The 14,410-nt window shown below is 41.5% G+C and overlaps 2 protein-coding genes across 2 annotated transcripts; both read right to left on the reverse strand.

Annotated features, from left to right (window-relative positions):
* Positions 1–161: 161 nt before the first annotated feature.
* fbxo32 (F-box protein 32) lies at positions 162–6,190 on the reverse strand. Its single transcript, XM_027007256.3, has 9 exons — positions 5,942–6,190; positions 5,144–5,250; positions 5,006–5,055; positions 4,801–4,893; positions 2,866–2,959; positions 2,003–2,187; positions 1,633–1,815; positions 1,200–1,343; positions 162–1,094 (listed from the first exon to the last, which is right to left on the reverse strand). Exons 1-9 carry the CDS (start codon positions 6,061–6,063, stop codon positions 1,005–1,007), a joined length of 1,068 nt encoding a protein of 355 aa, XP_026863057.1. The 5' UTR covers positions 6,064–6,190; the 3' UTR covers positions 162–1,004.
* Positions 6,191–10,593: 4,403 nt separating this feature from the next.
* Positions 10,594–14,269, reverse strand: klhl38b (kelch-like family member 38b). Its single transcript, XM_027007295.3, has 4 exons — positions 14,008–14,269; positions 12,078–13,431; positions 11,864–11,969; positions 10,594–11,768 (listed from the first exon to the last, which is right to left on the reverse strand). The coding sequence occupies exons 1-4, from the start codon at positions 14,031–14,033 to the stop codon at positions 11,479–11,481; spliced, it is 1,776 nt and encodes a 591-aa protein (XP_026863096.2). The 5' UTR covers positions 14,034–14,269; the 3' UTR covers positions 10,594–11,478.
* Between the last annotated feature and the right edge of the window lie 141 nt (positions 14,270–14,410).

A 14,410-nucleotide genomic window follows, 5' to 3' on the forward strand; every position in this document is an offset into this window, starting at 1 on the left:
AAGGCTTTTTTTTTTTGGGTAAAATAGTTGCCCACAAGATGGCAGTAAAGCCATCTCACCAGGCAGGAATATTAGAAGTTGGTTTTATTTAATTTTCTTTTCACCATTCAAAGCCCATGGCTCTTGGGTTGCATTCCATGAACTGAAGAGTCAGAACAGTGTACAACAAAAGTATTTTATTCTCCTGGTCAGAATAACACACTAAGCCAAGAAAGTTACAAACCTCTTTGGTATCAAATTCATAACATGCATATGGTCATTAAAGTATTCAGAAAATGTGAAAATTCACACCACATACTATGTTGCAATGAAGTGCTAACACGTTCTAGCAGGCTACTAGTAAATGACATCATTGTCATGTGCACTTTTTACACTGCTATTTGATCAGTGAGATTAAGGCACTTTAAACACGAGTACACTTTAGTGGTAGAGCAGGTTATAATCAAGTATTTATTCTTATTGTAGTTACTCCAACATGTATACTTAAAACAAACTCTGAAAATATCAAATGTATAAAAAGTGGAAAAAAAGTACTTAGAAAAGTATTGCACTGCATCATGACAGCTTTGGTAAACACACCTACTCCCCATGTTTTCAGAAAAGCAAACGTGTAACAGTCCAACAGAATCTCGTACATTGCTATCTGTAGTTGAGAATCATCAGGACGTCTTTACATCATAAGGGCAACTTTTAATGCAAGTTGCTCACACGAGGCAAAGTATGTTTACTTCAAGGAAAATATGCTCAGGCCCACAAAATACATTTAATGCACTTTACCTACAACAAATTAAATTTACATTCTGACTCTCCCAAATCATATCCTTATTTTCTTTCACATTCATAATCCCATTCTCCCCCCCCCAAACTTCCAAAATTCTTTACAACATAATGGAATATCCCACCCTGACATGCATCCCTGAACCTGTCTCAAACCATCAAGGAACCTATTGCACTTTTGATATTATATACACTATGTACATACAGTGAAAGCAAACGATGTCCCATCAGAACTTGAAGAGGTTGATGAAACCTTGCGGGGACATGGAAAGGCTATAGCTCTCTGGGTTGTTCGCTGTGCAGGGGTGGTTTGTATCCTGCAAGGGCAGAGCAACATGAGGGAGAGAAGGTTCCCACCTTGGGGGAAACGGGTAGAGGGTTAACGTCTTGGGAGGGGGGCAGGGCACATGCTTGGTGCTCACCTTCCAGAACAGGATGTGGCAGTGGGTGCAGAACTGCAGGGTGTCACTGTACTGCTCTCTGTGAGGGTAGCACCGGCACAGTTTGAAGTACATCTTTTTCCATTCCAGGTGCCCCTTATCTGATACCATTAGACGTTTGCGAATCTGAGTGGTACATTTAGAAAAATAAAATCCTCAAAAATGATTTCAGTACATTTATTTCCTTGTTATTTTTTGAATTAGTTAACTTTCTTACTTGCTTTATTTTAATTGATTCCACTGCATATTTTCTTTTAAATAAAAAGCTCTGTCATCTCACCAAAGTTTATTCCTTATAAATGTATACATATTTAAACAAACATTTTACATACTCTACACTGATTCATATCTAGCCAGAAACCTGACTATGAGGTCATGGTTCATATATTTTTTCAATGCTTTAGAACTCTCGTACCTGTCGGTCTGTAAAGTGGTACTGGCAGAGATTCTTCCATAGTAGCCGGTCTTCAGCCAGTACACCGAGGTCAGGACACACCTGGCCCAGACTGACCAGGTCCCGCCCATCTGACAGCCGGTGCATAATATTCAGCTGCAGACTCGCTGGCAGGTCCAGGAACGTCATCCCAGTGTTTGTTGGCTACAGGCCCAAGAGAGGAAAAATGTAATTTTTTTTAAAGCTTTGTTCTTATTCCATCAGCCTAGGTTTCCCCCTTCTTTCCCATTTAATGGAAGCCCACCCTAGCCCACGACACATTATCCCATGGTCATATCAGGCATAGATAACCCTGCCCCTTTGTCCCTAGACCCCGCCCCTTCACACTCACCCTGTTAATCTGAATGTTGTCCAGCTGCTGCTGCCACCGCAGGATGTTTTCCATGCGGTGTACCCAGATGTTTATGTTTCCCACCAGCACCGACTTGCCCATGTCCTGCACCAGGCTGCACAGCGAGACGTACAGGGTCTGCAGCAGCTCCTTAATGGGCCTCACGTTCTGTTGATCCTCCAAGACTAAAGCAGCACAAAAGGCAGGGGGGAAGGGCCCAGAGGATTACAAGCATCGTCACTGGGCTCACGGACAGACAGGGAGACGCTGATCAAGGCTCAGATTGGGTAGAGAAAATCCTTTCATTAAAATCAAACCCTTGAAGACATTTCTTTGGTCATTACGTTACATTTTGTTTTAAAGGGGGAATATGCCCATTTCCTTTTATTCTGCAGAAATGTATTGTACCAAGAAACAAACATGAGAAAATAAGTCTTGGGCATATTGGCAGCGTGATAGCACTAGGGCCTGTTGTACAAGTGCACTTGACACACATTTATGTTTAGAGAACGCTCAGTTTACAATATCCTTGGGGTTCCTGTTTGCTCTCAAAGCCTTGTCATTCTTTCCACTGCAGGTAATTATTAAATTTCCTTCAGCACATTACTAGTCAAGCCTAACTGCAAATTCTGTCACGAAAGCTGACTGATAACAGTGTAAACACACTGGGCTGTTGGAACAGTTGCTCATCATCTCTTACTGCCACGTAAACCCTTAAACTACAAAGCCAGAAAAACCAGATAGGGAAAGAATTCTGAGGATTACATTAATGGCAATGAGATTGCATTTATTTATAGCAACTAAGAAAGTGAGGGAAAAGAGAGTATGTACATATGTGTGTGCGTGCGGGAGAGCGCACTCACCTTTCTGCACGACTCTTTCCAGAATGTTCATGTAGTTCTTCTGCGCCACACCGCTCAGGGAGGGTAGCTGGGACTTGGCAATCAGCTCCAGCAGCTACAGCGCAGGGCATAAATACAAGCAGTCAGGCTGGGAGACTTTCTGCTCCAACATTACTTACACCAGCTCCAGCCAAGAGCTAATGACAACAAACACTAATCCGAGAAAGACCAGCAGCTCTCTACTCCGTACACACTGGGTTTACATCTCTATAAACGCTTTGCTGTTTTGCACTGAAGGCCAAATTGAGCAGGAATCATTATTCAATTCAGACACTTGCTTGGCTTTTTGCACAGGGAGGAGTAGCACTGCAATAAAGTAAATGTCCTGCCCTTATGCCGACAGACAAGCATATATGTAAGGAGTGTGCATTTTGATTGCTACATGTTCCCAAGACATACACACCATTTTGAGAAACAGGCCATACCCAAAAGAGAGGGTGGAGCTTCCCCCCCCCCCAACTGGACAACAGCGCCATGGCAGTAATGGAATGCCTGGCATCCAACAATGCAGTGCCACAGAACACAGACCCCAGAAAGCATGCGAGCATCGCTGGTCTTCCAAGCTCCGCTCGCACGTCATTTCCATCACCAGGTCCCCTTTGATAACCCTTTTAAGTGTCTTCATGTGATGCATTTTGGGACATGACATTTCTGTCCACCCCTTTAACGCAGACTGGCTGATCACCCAGTTTCCACACACATTTACACCCCCAGTTCCTTTCTGCTGTGTTTTCCACAAAGCACCACCCAGTCTGGTTTGACAGCCAACTGTTAGGGGGTTTTTTACACATGGAGGTACTTGTTAACGCCACTTACAGTGAGTGATCCCAGTTGAAAGGCTTACGGTTATGCTTTATCTGCTCTCCAGTCACCATGTGACCCAATTAGTCTCTTGCCCCTTGGTTACATAACTTGTTGAGGGAATTCTCAGTACAAGGGAACACAAAGGCCACGCTAAATACCATCGTGTGCCTTGACAGCATCACGTTGGACATCATCAAGTGGACACTGTCGAGTGAATCACAGGGTGTAGGCAGTCGTGTGCTGTCTGTTGTCCCTGAGTAGCTCTCTCCTGCTGTCTCATTGGCAATTTTTCCATTACTACTTAAATTTGATCCCTGTAACTGAGCTCCACAAAACACCAGCAGACCCAACTCCCCCTGCCAAGGCAGATGGCCAGCAAGAACTTTGTGAGACAAGCCTGACCGCTACATCAACACAGTACCTTCCACCCTAGAGACTATCGCTTAAAAAAAGAAAAAAAAAAAGTTGAAGACCTTCTGGTGATTTACACAATCCACAAAGCCACAAACATGAGGGTATTTAAATCATTACTGTTTAAAGTATGTGATTTAGGGGTTAGTTAGCTAGCCATCTAGATTGTATTTATGCCCTTATGGGGGGAGGGGGGGGGTCTGAAGGGGGACTGAGTCACTAGTCTCTTCTGTCCGCTTTCATGAGCTGCAGCTATTGTGCTGGGTGCCGGGACACTGTATGATGGTCTCCTCCACCTCATTTCCCATCTACAACGGTCACCTCTGAGCTTTGCCTTAATTTATTACTTAGTAAACAGCAACACGAATGATTTTTCAACTTGGCACGGAGCCTCTCATTAGTTAATCTCGCATTGGTTGTTGCGCAGACATACAGGAAGAATGACAATGACAAGCCTGAGGATGCATGCACACACCAAAGAAACAGAAGGTGCCTCTGATCACTGAGTATGGCATTTCTCCAGGGGCCCTCTTGTCTGGAGTGTGGTGATAAGGGGGGGGGGGGGGCAAAGACCCACACAGAGGCTTAACACTCTGCCCTGTCCATAAACTACATCGCCATGTGTCACTTAACATCCTGTACCGAGGACAAGGGCTGTAGGGTAGTATTGGCCAAACTCACCTTCACAATATAATTAAATCGTCTGGTGTCCTTGATGGCACTGCAGAAGTCCAAGCGATTAAAAGCTTCTCCCAGGGTGCAATAACCATGGCGCTGTGGGACACATGAAGGTAGAGAGGCGTTTAACCACCAGCTCACCCTCCATTTCTAAACTGGTTGGGCTTACTGGGAGGAGAAGATTGGGGAGGATATGATTGGGCCTTACCTCTTTGGTGCTCCCTTTATGAACGTAAATCCACTTGTCCTTGTGGAAATCTAGAGAAAACACAATAATTACACAGCCATCTATTGAGATAAATGGCACCTCCTTTCAAAAAATAAAAAGGATCAGCAAATAACTCACAAGGAATTTTTGTGTTGTTGTTCAGCAAATCTTTTTTACGCTTCTTTGCAGCCACATCATAATTCATGGAGAGGAGCAAATTCTCTTTGTAATTATCCTCTTCTTTACTGTTGATGAAGTGAGACCAGAATAAAACACCCAGCTGACAGCCACTACAGGTTTTTAATTAGCGATACATTAGCATGGCTGCATCACTGGGCAAACACTGTAGAAAACATAGGCTGCCTGAGAGAACAAATACACACACAATGAGAATAGAGTATCTTCCTCTGGTACAAAAAAATACCCCCCCCCCCCCCAATTTCTTGCCAGCAGTGCCAGAGAGTAAAGAGTAAAGTGGCCAGACAGATGATTACCGGTTTTATTGTTGTATATTTAAATAGCAGGGTTATTAACAGTGCAGTAAGTGTTGTCCAGGGAGGCAGAAGACCAAAGCATAACGCAGCTAGATGTTCACTGCGGTTCTGAAACATGAGACGGCGCTGGCACAACGTCCACATTTTCTCATCATCCTTCGCATCCTTCGTACTTCTTACGAAGTGTTTTTCCTGTTTATGTTGGGACCAGTTTAATTCTATAGGTAAATCAACTAACCCAATGCATTTGCGTCAGTGGAGAAAAACTAGAATAAAGTCAGGAAACCTCCTGGCTAACAAGATCATTAAACGGATACTGAAGACGTGTTAGCTTTCGAGACCGTTTATACCTAGGCACGAGACAAGTTAATCAACTGTTTCTTTAAGAAGAACAACAATTCAGTACCATATTATTCACAATACTGGAATTAATGAAACTGACCTCTTTCGTTCAGAAACATTATTATTTGTCTCGTCATCATCTCTTGTCGTTTTTTTCCAACCATCCTCAGTTTTAACCCAGCTTTGACCAGGTGACCGCCAGTCCTGTCCAAGAAACGGCATTTTCAATTCCTAAAATAATATGCGGCAAGAAAAACACGCAAGTCTTTAAAAGAGAAAGGACGTCTGGAATTCTTTAAGCGGACGTGCTCTTTAGAAATTCGTCTTGTTTAACAGCCCTAACTCTGAAATTGCGCAGCTGTATTTATAATGTCAGGCAGAGAATCCGGAAATATTGTGTGGCCCGCCCCCTTTGGAGAGTGTCCTCCAACACGTGGCTTTGTTTATCATCATCTTCAATATTGCAAAACCTCACTGGAAATATTATCACTCCAAGTTGCATGCGCTGGATCAGCTGTTGCTCATAACCATATGAAAAATCACAGACATGAATATGCGAAACTATTGTGAGTTGTCTTAGATGAGCATATATTGTAATTATTAAAAGATATCATTCTTAAGGAAATGTTCTAATCAACAAGTAAAAATATTAAGCTGACTGAATTCTAGTTACACTTCAGTGCGATTTGTGAAGACTTAATTAACCATGCGTGTTTTCTGTGATACCTAGGTTATCTCCTGCAGGTACTAGCATGGTCACAGGTTTTATGTGAAGTGCAAGGGTCTGTGAATCAATCAAATGTCCTGAGGAAAAAACAAATCCCTACTGCTCTTTTCAACATTCATAAAATTGATCACATCAAGAAAGTGATTGAGCATGCAGTCTTCTGGTGTGAAGTTAATGAAATTAAACACTATTAAAATTAAAATTACCATTCGTTGCAATGTGGTGTGACCCAAGGCCTGGGAACATCTTCGTTACATTACATACAAAATAAACTTATTAGATAAAAATGATAGCGCATGTTACAGCAACAAATGTGCATACAGTGCACTACACTGAGGGCGTCTTGTTTTTTTAATAAAATGCTTTCTATGCATCATACATGTAAATGAGAAAATTTGCCTGGACATCCACAGAATAAATATAAAAGATTCTCATCTTTGTGCTTTATTAATTCCTTCTTTTTGCTTCATTGATCACATAATGAATAAATATTCATGAGGGATATTGTGTGCTGGTGATACGTGCTTGCACAATTGTGTATTACATTTTCTTTGTGGAGATTTTAGGGTGGTAAGACCCTCAGGAAATATTGTCAAATCTTAGCACATGCTGTGCACACATTGTCCTTTTGGAATGCAGTAAGCCTCTTTCCACTGAACTCTTCCTTATCCAGGTCTCAATGACCTTGTCTAGGTCTCCATGTTTTTGTAGACAGCATGCAGCCATCCAGTTACCTCAGAACTGCCTCAATGCTGCTGACCACGCTGCTCCATGCATGTGTGACGTGATAGATGAGGTCATGGGTTAAGGCTGTGTGTTATCATGCCCACTGACTGCCCCATGCCAACCAATTGCTGGGTGTCAGGGTCACATTTCACTGAGTGACCTTCCTTTACAAACCTTCGCTGAATGTGACCATCTGCAACATTAAGCAACACTACCCTCTCTCTCATGCTTGCTCACAATGTAAACAAGATTGTACACAACATGGGCATGTCTTAATCAGTGCATGATATTGATCTATAAAACATACCTCAATGCTGTTAAAATATATTTATATGTTTTTACAAATGAAAACAAGCTTTAATTATGCATGTCGAAATGTGATCACCGGTTGTACTAGATTCTGAGGGACAGGTATTCTATGTAAATCACACCAGGGCAGATCTGTCTAGTCTCAATATTATGAAAAAGATGGATACTGCATTCCGTGTTCTAGATTTTAGTGAACAGAAACCTGGACTGTTTGCTACTCATTCCAAATAGGTCATTGGTTCCATCAGGATGGTATTAGATTTACTTTCAAGCCAGATACATTAACAACATGTGACATTTGTTCTTCTCCAAAAATATCTTTCTCCAAGCTATGTTGCGTGTTTGGCCCTCCAGGGTTAATCCCTCTGAGGGGATTTCCTAACCATTTATGTGGCAAATTCTTAAAACAACTACTCATTGATGACTGACACGAACAAGCTTCAGATGCTATGTTGAATATTATAAACTTGATAGTCATAATAATGAACTGTAAAGGAGCTACATTTGAAGAGTTAATTATAGTTTTGATGTAAGTATTCTTTGGTGGCTTTGAAAAGGGAGTAACAGCAGGAAGTAAACATGACACATGATACTGGAATGACGTTTCTCTGTTTCTCTAAACGCTTTTGTTGTCATTGCAATGGGGTAGAGGACAGATCTGGTGAGCACTCAGACACACACACACACACACACACACACACACACACAAACACACAAACAAACACACAAACACACAAACAAACACACACACACACACACACACACACACACAAACACACACACACACAAACAAACACACACACACACACACACACAAACACACACACACACAAACACACACACACACACACACACACACAAACAAACACACAAACAAACACACACACACACACACACACACACACACACACACACACACACACACACCTGTTACTGTTCCTCTACCATCAATTTCATCATTCCCCCAGGCTGGTTGGCCAACTGACATGCTGGACTGTCACATCTGCAGTGGGGCTCAACCACATGATTCTGGGGGTATAATGTTCTCCCTTGTTTGTTTCCCAGAATAACATGAGATTACCTATAGTAGCCAAGCACTGAACCACATCATCCAGCATTTGCTAGAACAACCTTTAGCACAGTGCGTTCAGGCTTGAGAAGAAATATAAATTGGTTCCATGTAGTGTAATCTTAAAATGCACACACACACACACACACACACACACACACACACACACACACACACACACACACACACACACACACACACACACACAGAGGGACAGAGAGAGAGTGTCTAGCATCAGCAAGTTTTTGCTTTTTTCTCAAATAGTCTAAAATTCTTGGATATGCAATACCAGAGTATCAGACAAGTAATATTACATGGCATGAAATAACTTCAGAGATAAAAAATGTGCAAATATATATAAATTATATAGTAAACACATATATATGACCACCCACTGGAGTGAGAGAAAAAATATTACCACTCACTAGAATGGTGAGATAGCATTTATATATATTAATAAATAAAATATTATATATATAAATATATTTAAACAGTACCTGTCAAATGTTTGGATACACCTGACTGAATATGAAGTTTTCATAGTCTTAAAGGCATTATAATCTACTGGTTTATGCCTAAATGTATTTTTAAAACAAATTTTAGTGAAAGTTGATACACTATATATGAATTGAGTTTCAAACTAAATATATATTTATATTAAAAATAAAATAATAATAATACAATAAAAAATAATGTTAAATATCCCCTCAGTTTTCCTTTAGAACTTCAGTCTTTCACCCTGCATATGTGAGAATTACTTTAAGATATCAGACACCTCATGTAGCTCATTAATGATCATCAAGAAATGCAATCCTGGCATCAAAGTAAAGGGTGGCTGCTTAGATATTTGTTTAAACAATTGCAATACTTGTCTTTTTGTAAAATGAAAAAAAAAATTAAATAAACAAAAAACAAACAAAAATAAACAGTTTCTTAATTTTAGACTGGTACTGTTTTTATATATTTATGTATATTTTCTTGCCTCACCCTTACATTTGGAGGTCATATTTTATTTTTCTCACACTAGAGGCCTTTTCACTTTTCCTGTGCTCTTCTGGACTGAGATTGAAGTTCTCATTCTTGGGATCTATTGGAGCCATTCCTCCAATTTAGGGGCCACTGTCCCAATTCTCACTGGGACTACTTTCATGTTATTTTTCCACATTCTCTGTATTTCCAACGCCACTGAAGAGATGGTTGGTCATTCTGTAGGTTCTCCTTCTGGAGCTCTTTTAGAATGGATGCTGAATTCCTTCTTGACCTCCCTGACCAAAGACTTCTGGAGCCACAGTTTGGTCAGACATCTCTAGGAATGTTCAAGGTTTTACTAACCTTTTTTTATTTCAAAAAGATAAAGGTCACTGTGATGATGGCTTAGGAATTTTTATATATCCTTGCTCTAAAATGTTCCTTGCCACTATTTGATCACAGTTCCTTGGACCTCATGTCTTGGTTTTTGTTTTGACAACGCAGCCTGAATTCTATCCATAATAGACCCAGGTGTGTGCCTTTACAGACTATGACCAATCAATTCAAATTGCAAGAGGTGGACTCCACCTGAGTTCTAGACACATCTCAAGGACTAAATAAAAAAGGGTCTGAATACTAAGAAATTTCAGTTTTTGACTTTTCATTGTCTAAACTCTCTAAAAATGGTAATAAGGTCTGATCAGTAAAATAATAGCTGAATATATTTTTCATCCTTTTTATGAGCTTCCCATGTGACAATGTCTCAGGTCTGGACATGTTTACACTCTGCTCCACTACAAGTTAAAAATGACACGGCCAAGATATGTGTAGCGCTCCCCCCCTCGCTCCTTCCTCAGAGCCATGGTGAAAAGCATCTTGCTGGATTTGGAATAACATGTTTACTAGTTGTTTTAATGGAAATACTGTGAAAGAAGCTGCAAGGAATTCCTAATTAAGTTACAAGAAAACATTTTATTTTAAAATGTGTTACAGTGAAATAATAATAACATATAATGTTTTAATAACATATAATGCAAAACTGTCATGATAGTGTCTAAATAAAGCATAGCAAAAGGGAAAGTTCATGAAACTTCAGTATGTGCACAATTCTGCAAGGCACTACAGAAGGTGCCAGCAGCCCTCATCAATAACATTCAATGTTATGAAGCATTCTGTGAAGAACTATTTCAGCAAAGCTTTCAGAAAAGCTTTAATGCAGAATTAAAACATTAAGATTTTTTTATGATAAACATATTATGAAATCTTTTGTAAAACTACAGAAGCACCATTTAAGGGAACAACATACACAAACATCTTGAAAAGAATTCAGTGAACTTGAAATTACAGGAATGTGTTTGTACAAAAGTGCTTAAAGTACTGAAACTACTCGGTTTAAATAAGCAGAGATATGCCTCTACATGCATGCCCCTCTTCTACAACTTATTGGAAAAGCCAGTTCTGAAGACAAATTGAAATCAGCAATTGCCAAAGTCAGTCTTGCTTAATATAAGTGTGAACTTTGTTTCTTCAAGATCAAATGTTACTGAATTGTCAAATATCTAGGAGGTTCTGCTCCTCAGTTCCTGTAAATCATTGTGAAAAATATTGTGACTAAATTCCACATCTCATTAGAACATTTACACACTTTCTTACTCATTAACTCCAGCCTATATTTAGCAAAGCACTGTAGATGATTCCTTTAAACCAGCAGAATCTTGTCTAAATATTACACCATAGTCATCAAAATGTTTTTGTTTGCATACAGAGAACTGATATTGTTCTGCTTTTTATGATAACACATCTCACCTGCATGCTTTAATTGGCAACATGGTCACATTCATGTGGGAAAAGGCTGGTCAGAAACACACACCATTGAAACTGAACCATGATCAAAGAGTTTAAATGGAAGGGTGCCCTTTGACATCCACGTGTCTGTCACTGGGTCATAGCAGTCGAAGCTGTCTGAGTCCTCAACAGCGTCATGGCCACTGATATAACGGCCTCCAGTGACATAGAGCATGTTGTTGATGACAGTAGCTGAGTGATGCATCTTCCTCTCTTTCATATTCTCACATTTAACAAATCTGTTTGCCTTAATATCATAGGCCACCATTCTTCTTGTGTAACCTATGAAAGAAAGAGTGTCCATACAGTGCAAACAGAAGCAAAGAAATTGCTTGGAGCATTCTTTTTTTGTTAGTTAATTACATTTCTCAGCTTACCTCCTATGATGTATATTTTGCCATCAATAACTGAAGCGGGGGCACAAACATTCTTCACCATCCGGTTCTCCATTTTACACCAAAGATTTCTTCCAATATGGTAAACCTATGCGTACAACCAAAGTGCACAAAATCAAATTTCCAAAGATCTGTTTAGGTGAACATTTCCATTTGATCCTTTATGACAGATTTGTAAAATCTTTAGCCACTTTACCTGTATCATTCGTACTGGGTTTTGCATGGCATCCTCCCCACCAAACACATAAATTCTCTTGTCATTTGCTGCCACAGCAGGATTCTGGACTGCAGTTGGCATTGGAGCCATGACTTCCCATTGGTTGAACATTGTGTTGTACCTCTCCACCCCATTGGAGATCTGCCTTTCACCTGTGACCCCACCTAGAACGAAGATGAAGTGCAGATAGGAGAGGCTTTGATGGGCAAATCGAGGAGCTAGCATGGCCTCTGCCACTCTCCACTGGTTCCTTTTGAGGGAGAGAGTATAAACGGCAGCACTGGCTGTGCTGCGTCCTCCTGCTCTCATCACCAGCCCCCCAAGCACGTAGAGGATACTGTGCATGCAGACGTAGGAGGCCCTGTAGAGTCGTACGGGTAGCTTAGCCAGCGACTGCCAACGCTGTGACTGTTCGTGATAGAGCAGTGCCTCGCGAGATGTGCATTCGCTGTTCTTACGACCGCCCACGACCACCAGTGCTTCTCTCCAGGTGTGACGCCATGGGGTGGCCCAGAGCGGTTGCAGCTCACCTGGGCAATGGGAGCCAACTGAAAAGAGGAGGCGTCGGACGGACTCGATAATCCCGGTGCACAGGGAGGAGGCCTGCACCAGTGGGTCGTTAGCGATGAACTGGAAAAGGTAGGACGGATGGATGTGGCGCAGCCTGACGCGCCGGAACAGGTCGTGGATGGCACCTCGGCGGGCAAACGGGTCGTGGTGGATCCAGGCCAGCAGGATCTCAAACACTTGCTCCTCCTCGGCACACAATTGGTCGTCCTCCAGGTAGGCCAACAGCTCCTGCAGTGAGAGCTCGCCGAAATCCTCAGACTCCACAACATCGGAGAAGCGTTTCACAGCCATCTCTCTGGCTTTCTCCTGTAAGCTGGCACAGTGCAGGATTTCTGAGAGGCGAATCATGCTGAGGCAGTTATCTGGGCTGAGCTGGGCCTGCAGGAAGACTGAACAGGCCTCAAAAATCCTCCCATACTGTAACATGGCAGAAGCCTGCATCAAAGGGAGAACGAGCTCCATGGTGATACTGATGCCGCCTGTGTAAACATATTCTACAATGCTGTTCAGGACTTGGTAGGGAATGCCTTGCATATCAACCTGGGCCTGCCGTCTCTCTCGAAAGTTGCTGCAGAACATGGCATGGAAGTAGGCGCTGCTACATGCCAGAACGTTCCGATGGCAGGAGATCTCCTTACCCTCTGTGCAAAGGACAATGTCCGTGAGAATTTGCTGCTTTCTCAAGTTGTTGAGTTGCAAGGTGAGGGCTGATAGCGACTCTTTATCTTTATAGTGTAAGACATCCGTAAAAGAGGCATCTATGCTGTCAGTAAGAAGAAATAACAGGTTTAACATCCATCCCACATCTGTAATTTGGAAATAATTTTAATTTTCCATGGTGTGAAGTTATTGGCAAAATGGAAACCAGTTAATGTCTCTTATGAAAAGGTATTGAGTTTATACTTGGTACTAAAACATATATATCTGTGGTTATCATCAGGCAGTTGTTAATATTATGCCAATTATTATTATGATCACCATGACTGGGATGATGACCAGTCAGTATTAACAAGAGAAGTGATCACATTACATCACATCACGAATCATTCTGAGTGTGACAATTTAAAAGACACAGAATCTAAAACATTTGTCTATTTCTTATGATAAGCTTGGTTTTTATTGCACATTATGTGGTAGGAAAAATATGAAAAAAAAAAGTAATAATTCTATTTAATACCCCCTTGTGTTAGTACCCTATACCAGCCATTTCAGAACAGCCCAGACAGCCTAAGGACTGTGCCTACAACACAATAACAGTAGCTGCACAGTTATCCATATCCTATAGCTGAATCTATTCATGCACTTGGAGATCTAAATTCTTAGCTGCAGCTTGCCTTACCTGATCTCGGCCAACTTGTAACACATCTTATATGGTGTTGTACCTCCTTCTGTATCAGGTCACGCTGAGACAGAACCAACTCAATATTAGAGGTCTCTTTGTATCTTTGAAGCCCTCTGAAAGTGGAAGGTGAATGTTTATAGTGGGTACCATGCCGTGTTTTTTGTTGTCAAGTTGTTGGTCCATGAGGCCTCTGTGCACATTCCAGTCCCCCTAAAAATAGAAAGGCCCTTGTCTCCATCAGAGCTGAGGCTACTCCCCCTAATGCTGACACGTGACTCCACCCCCCACTGGTCCCCATAGCACTGACATGTGACACCCTCCCCTCAGCTTTTTTTCCACCATGCCAGCTTTTCACCTGTCAGCACAGCAAAGTTGCGTCGCCCCTCCTAAGATCCGCCGT

This window comes from Electrophorus electricus, chromosome 14 (genome assembly GCF_041902795.1).
Source record: "Electrophorus electricus isolate QZ-2024a chromosome 14, ASM4190279v1, whole genome shotgun sequence".
NCBI lineage: Eukaryota > Metazoa > Chordata > Actinopteri > Gymnotiformes > Gymnotidae > Electrophorus > Electrophorus electricus.

Bases quoted from the DNA above. Each gene is read 5' to 3' on its own strand.
- fbxo32 (XM_027007256.3), bottom strand. From the start codon at position 6,063: ATGCCGTTTCTTGGACAGGACTGGCGGTCACCTGGTCAAAGCTGGGTT. The intron at 4,894-5,005 runs GTAAGGCCCAAT...TGTGTCCCACAG, and splicing joins ATAAAGGGAGCACCAAAGAG to CGCCATGGTTATTGCACCCT. The intron at 2,960-4,800 runs GTGAGTTTGGCC...CCTGCGCTGTAG, and splicing joins GATTTAATTATATTGTGAAG to CTGCTGGAGCTGATTGCCAA.
- klhl38b (XM_027007295.3), bottom strand. From the start codon at position 14,033: ATGTGTTACAAGTTGGCCGAGATCAG. The intron at 11,970-12,077 runs GTAAAGTGGCTA...TTGTACGCATAG, and splicing joins ACCCAGTACGAATGATACAG to GTTTACCATATTGGAAGAAA. The intron at 11,769-11,863 runs GTAAGCTGAGAA...TTTCTTTCATAG, and splicing joins CAAAATATACATCATAGGAG to GTTACACAAGAAGAATGGTG.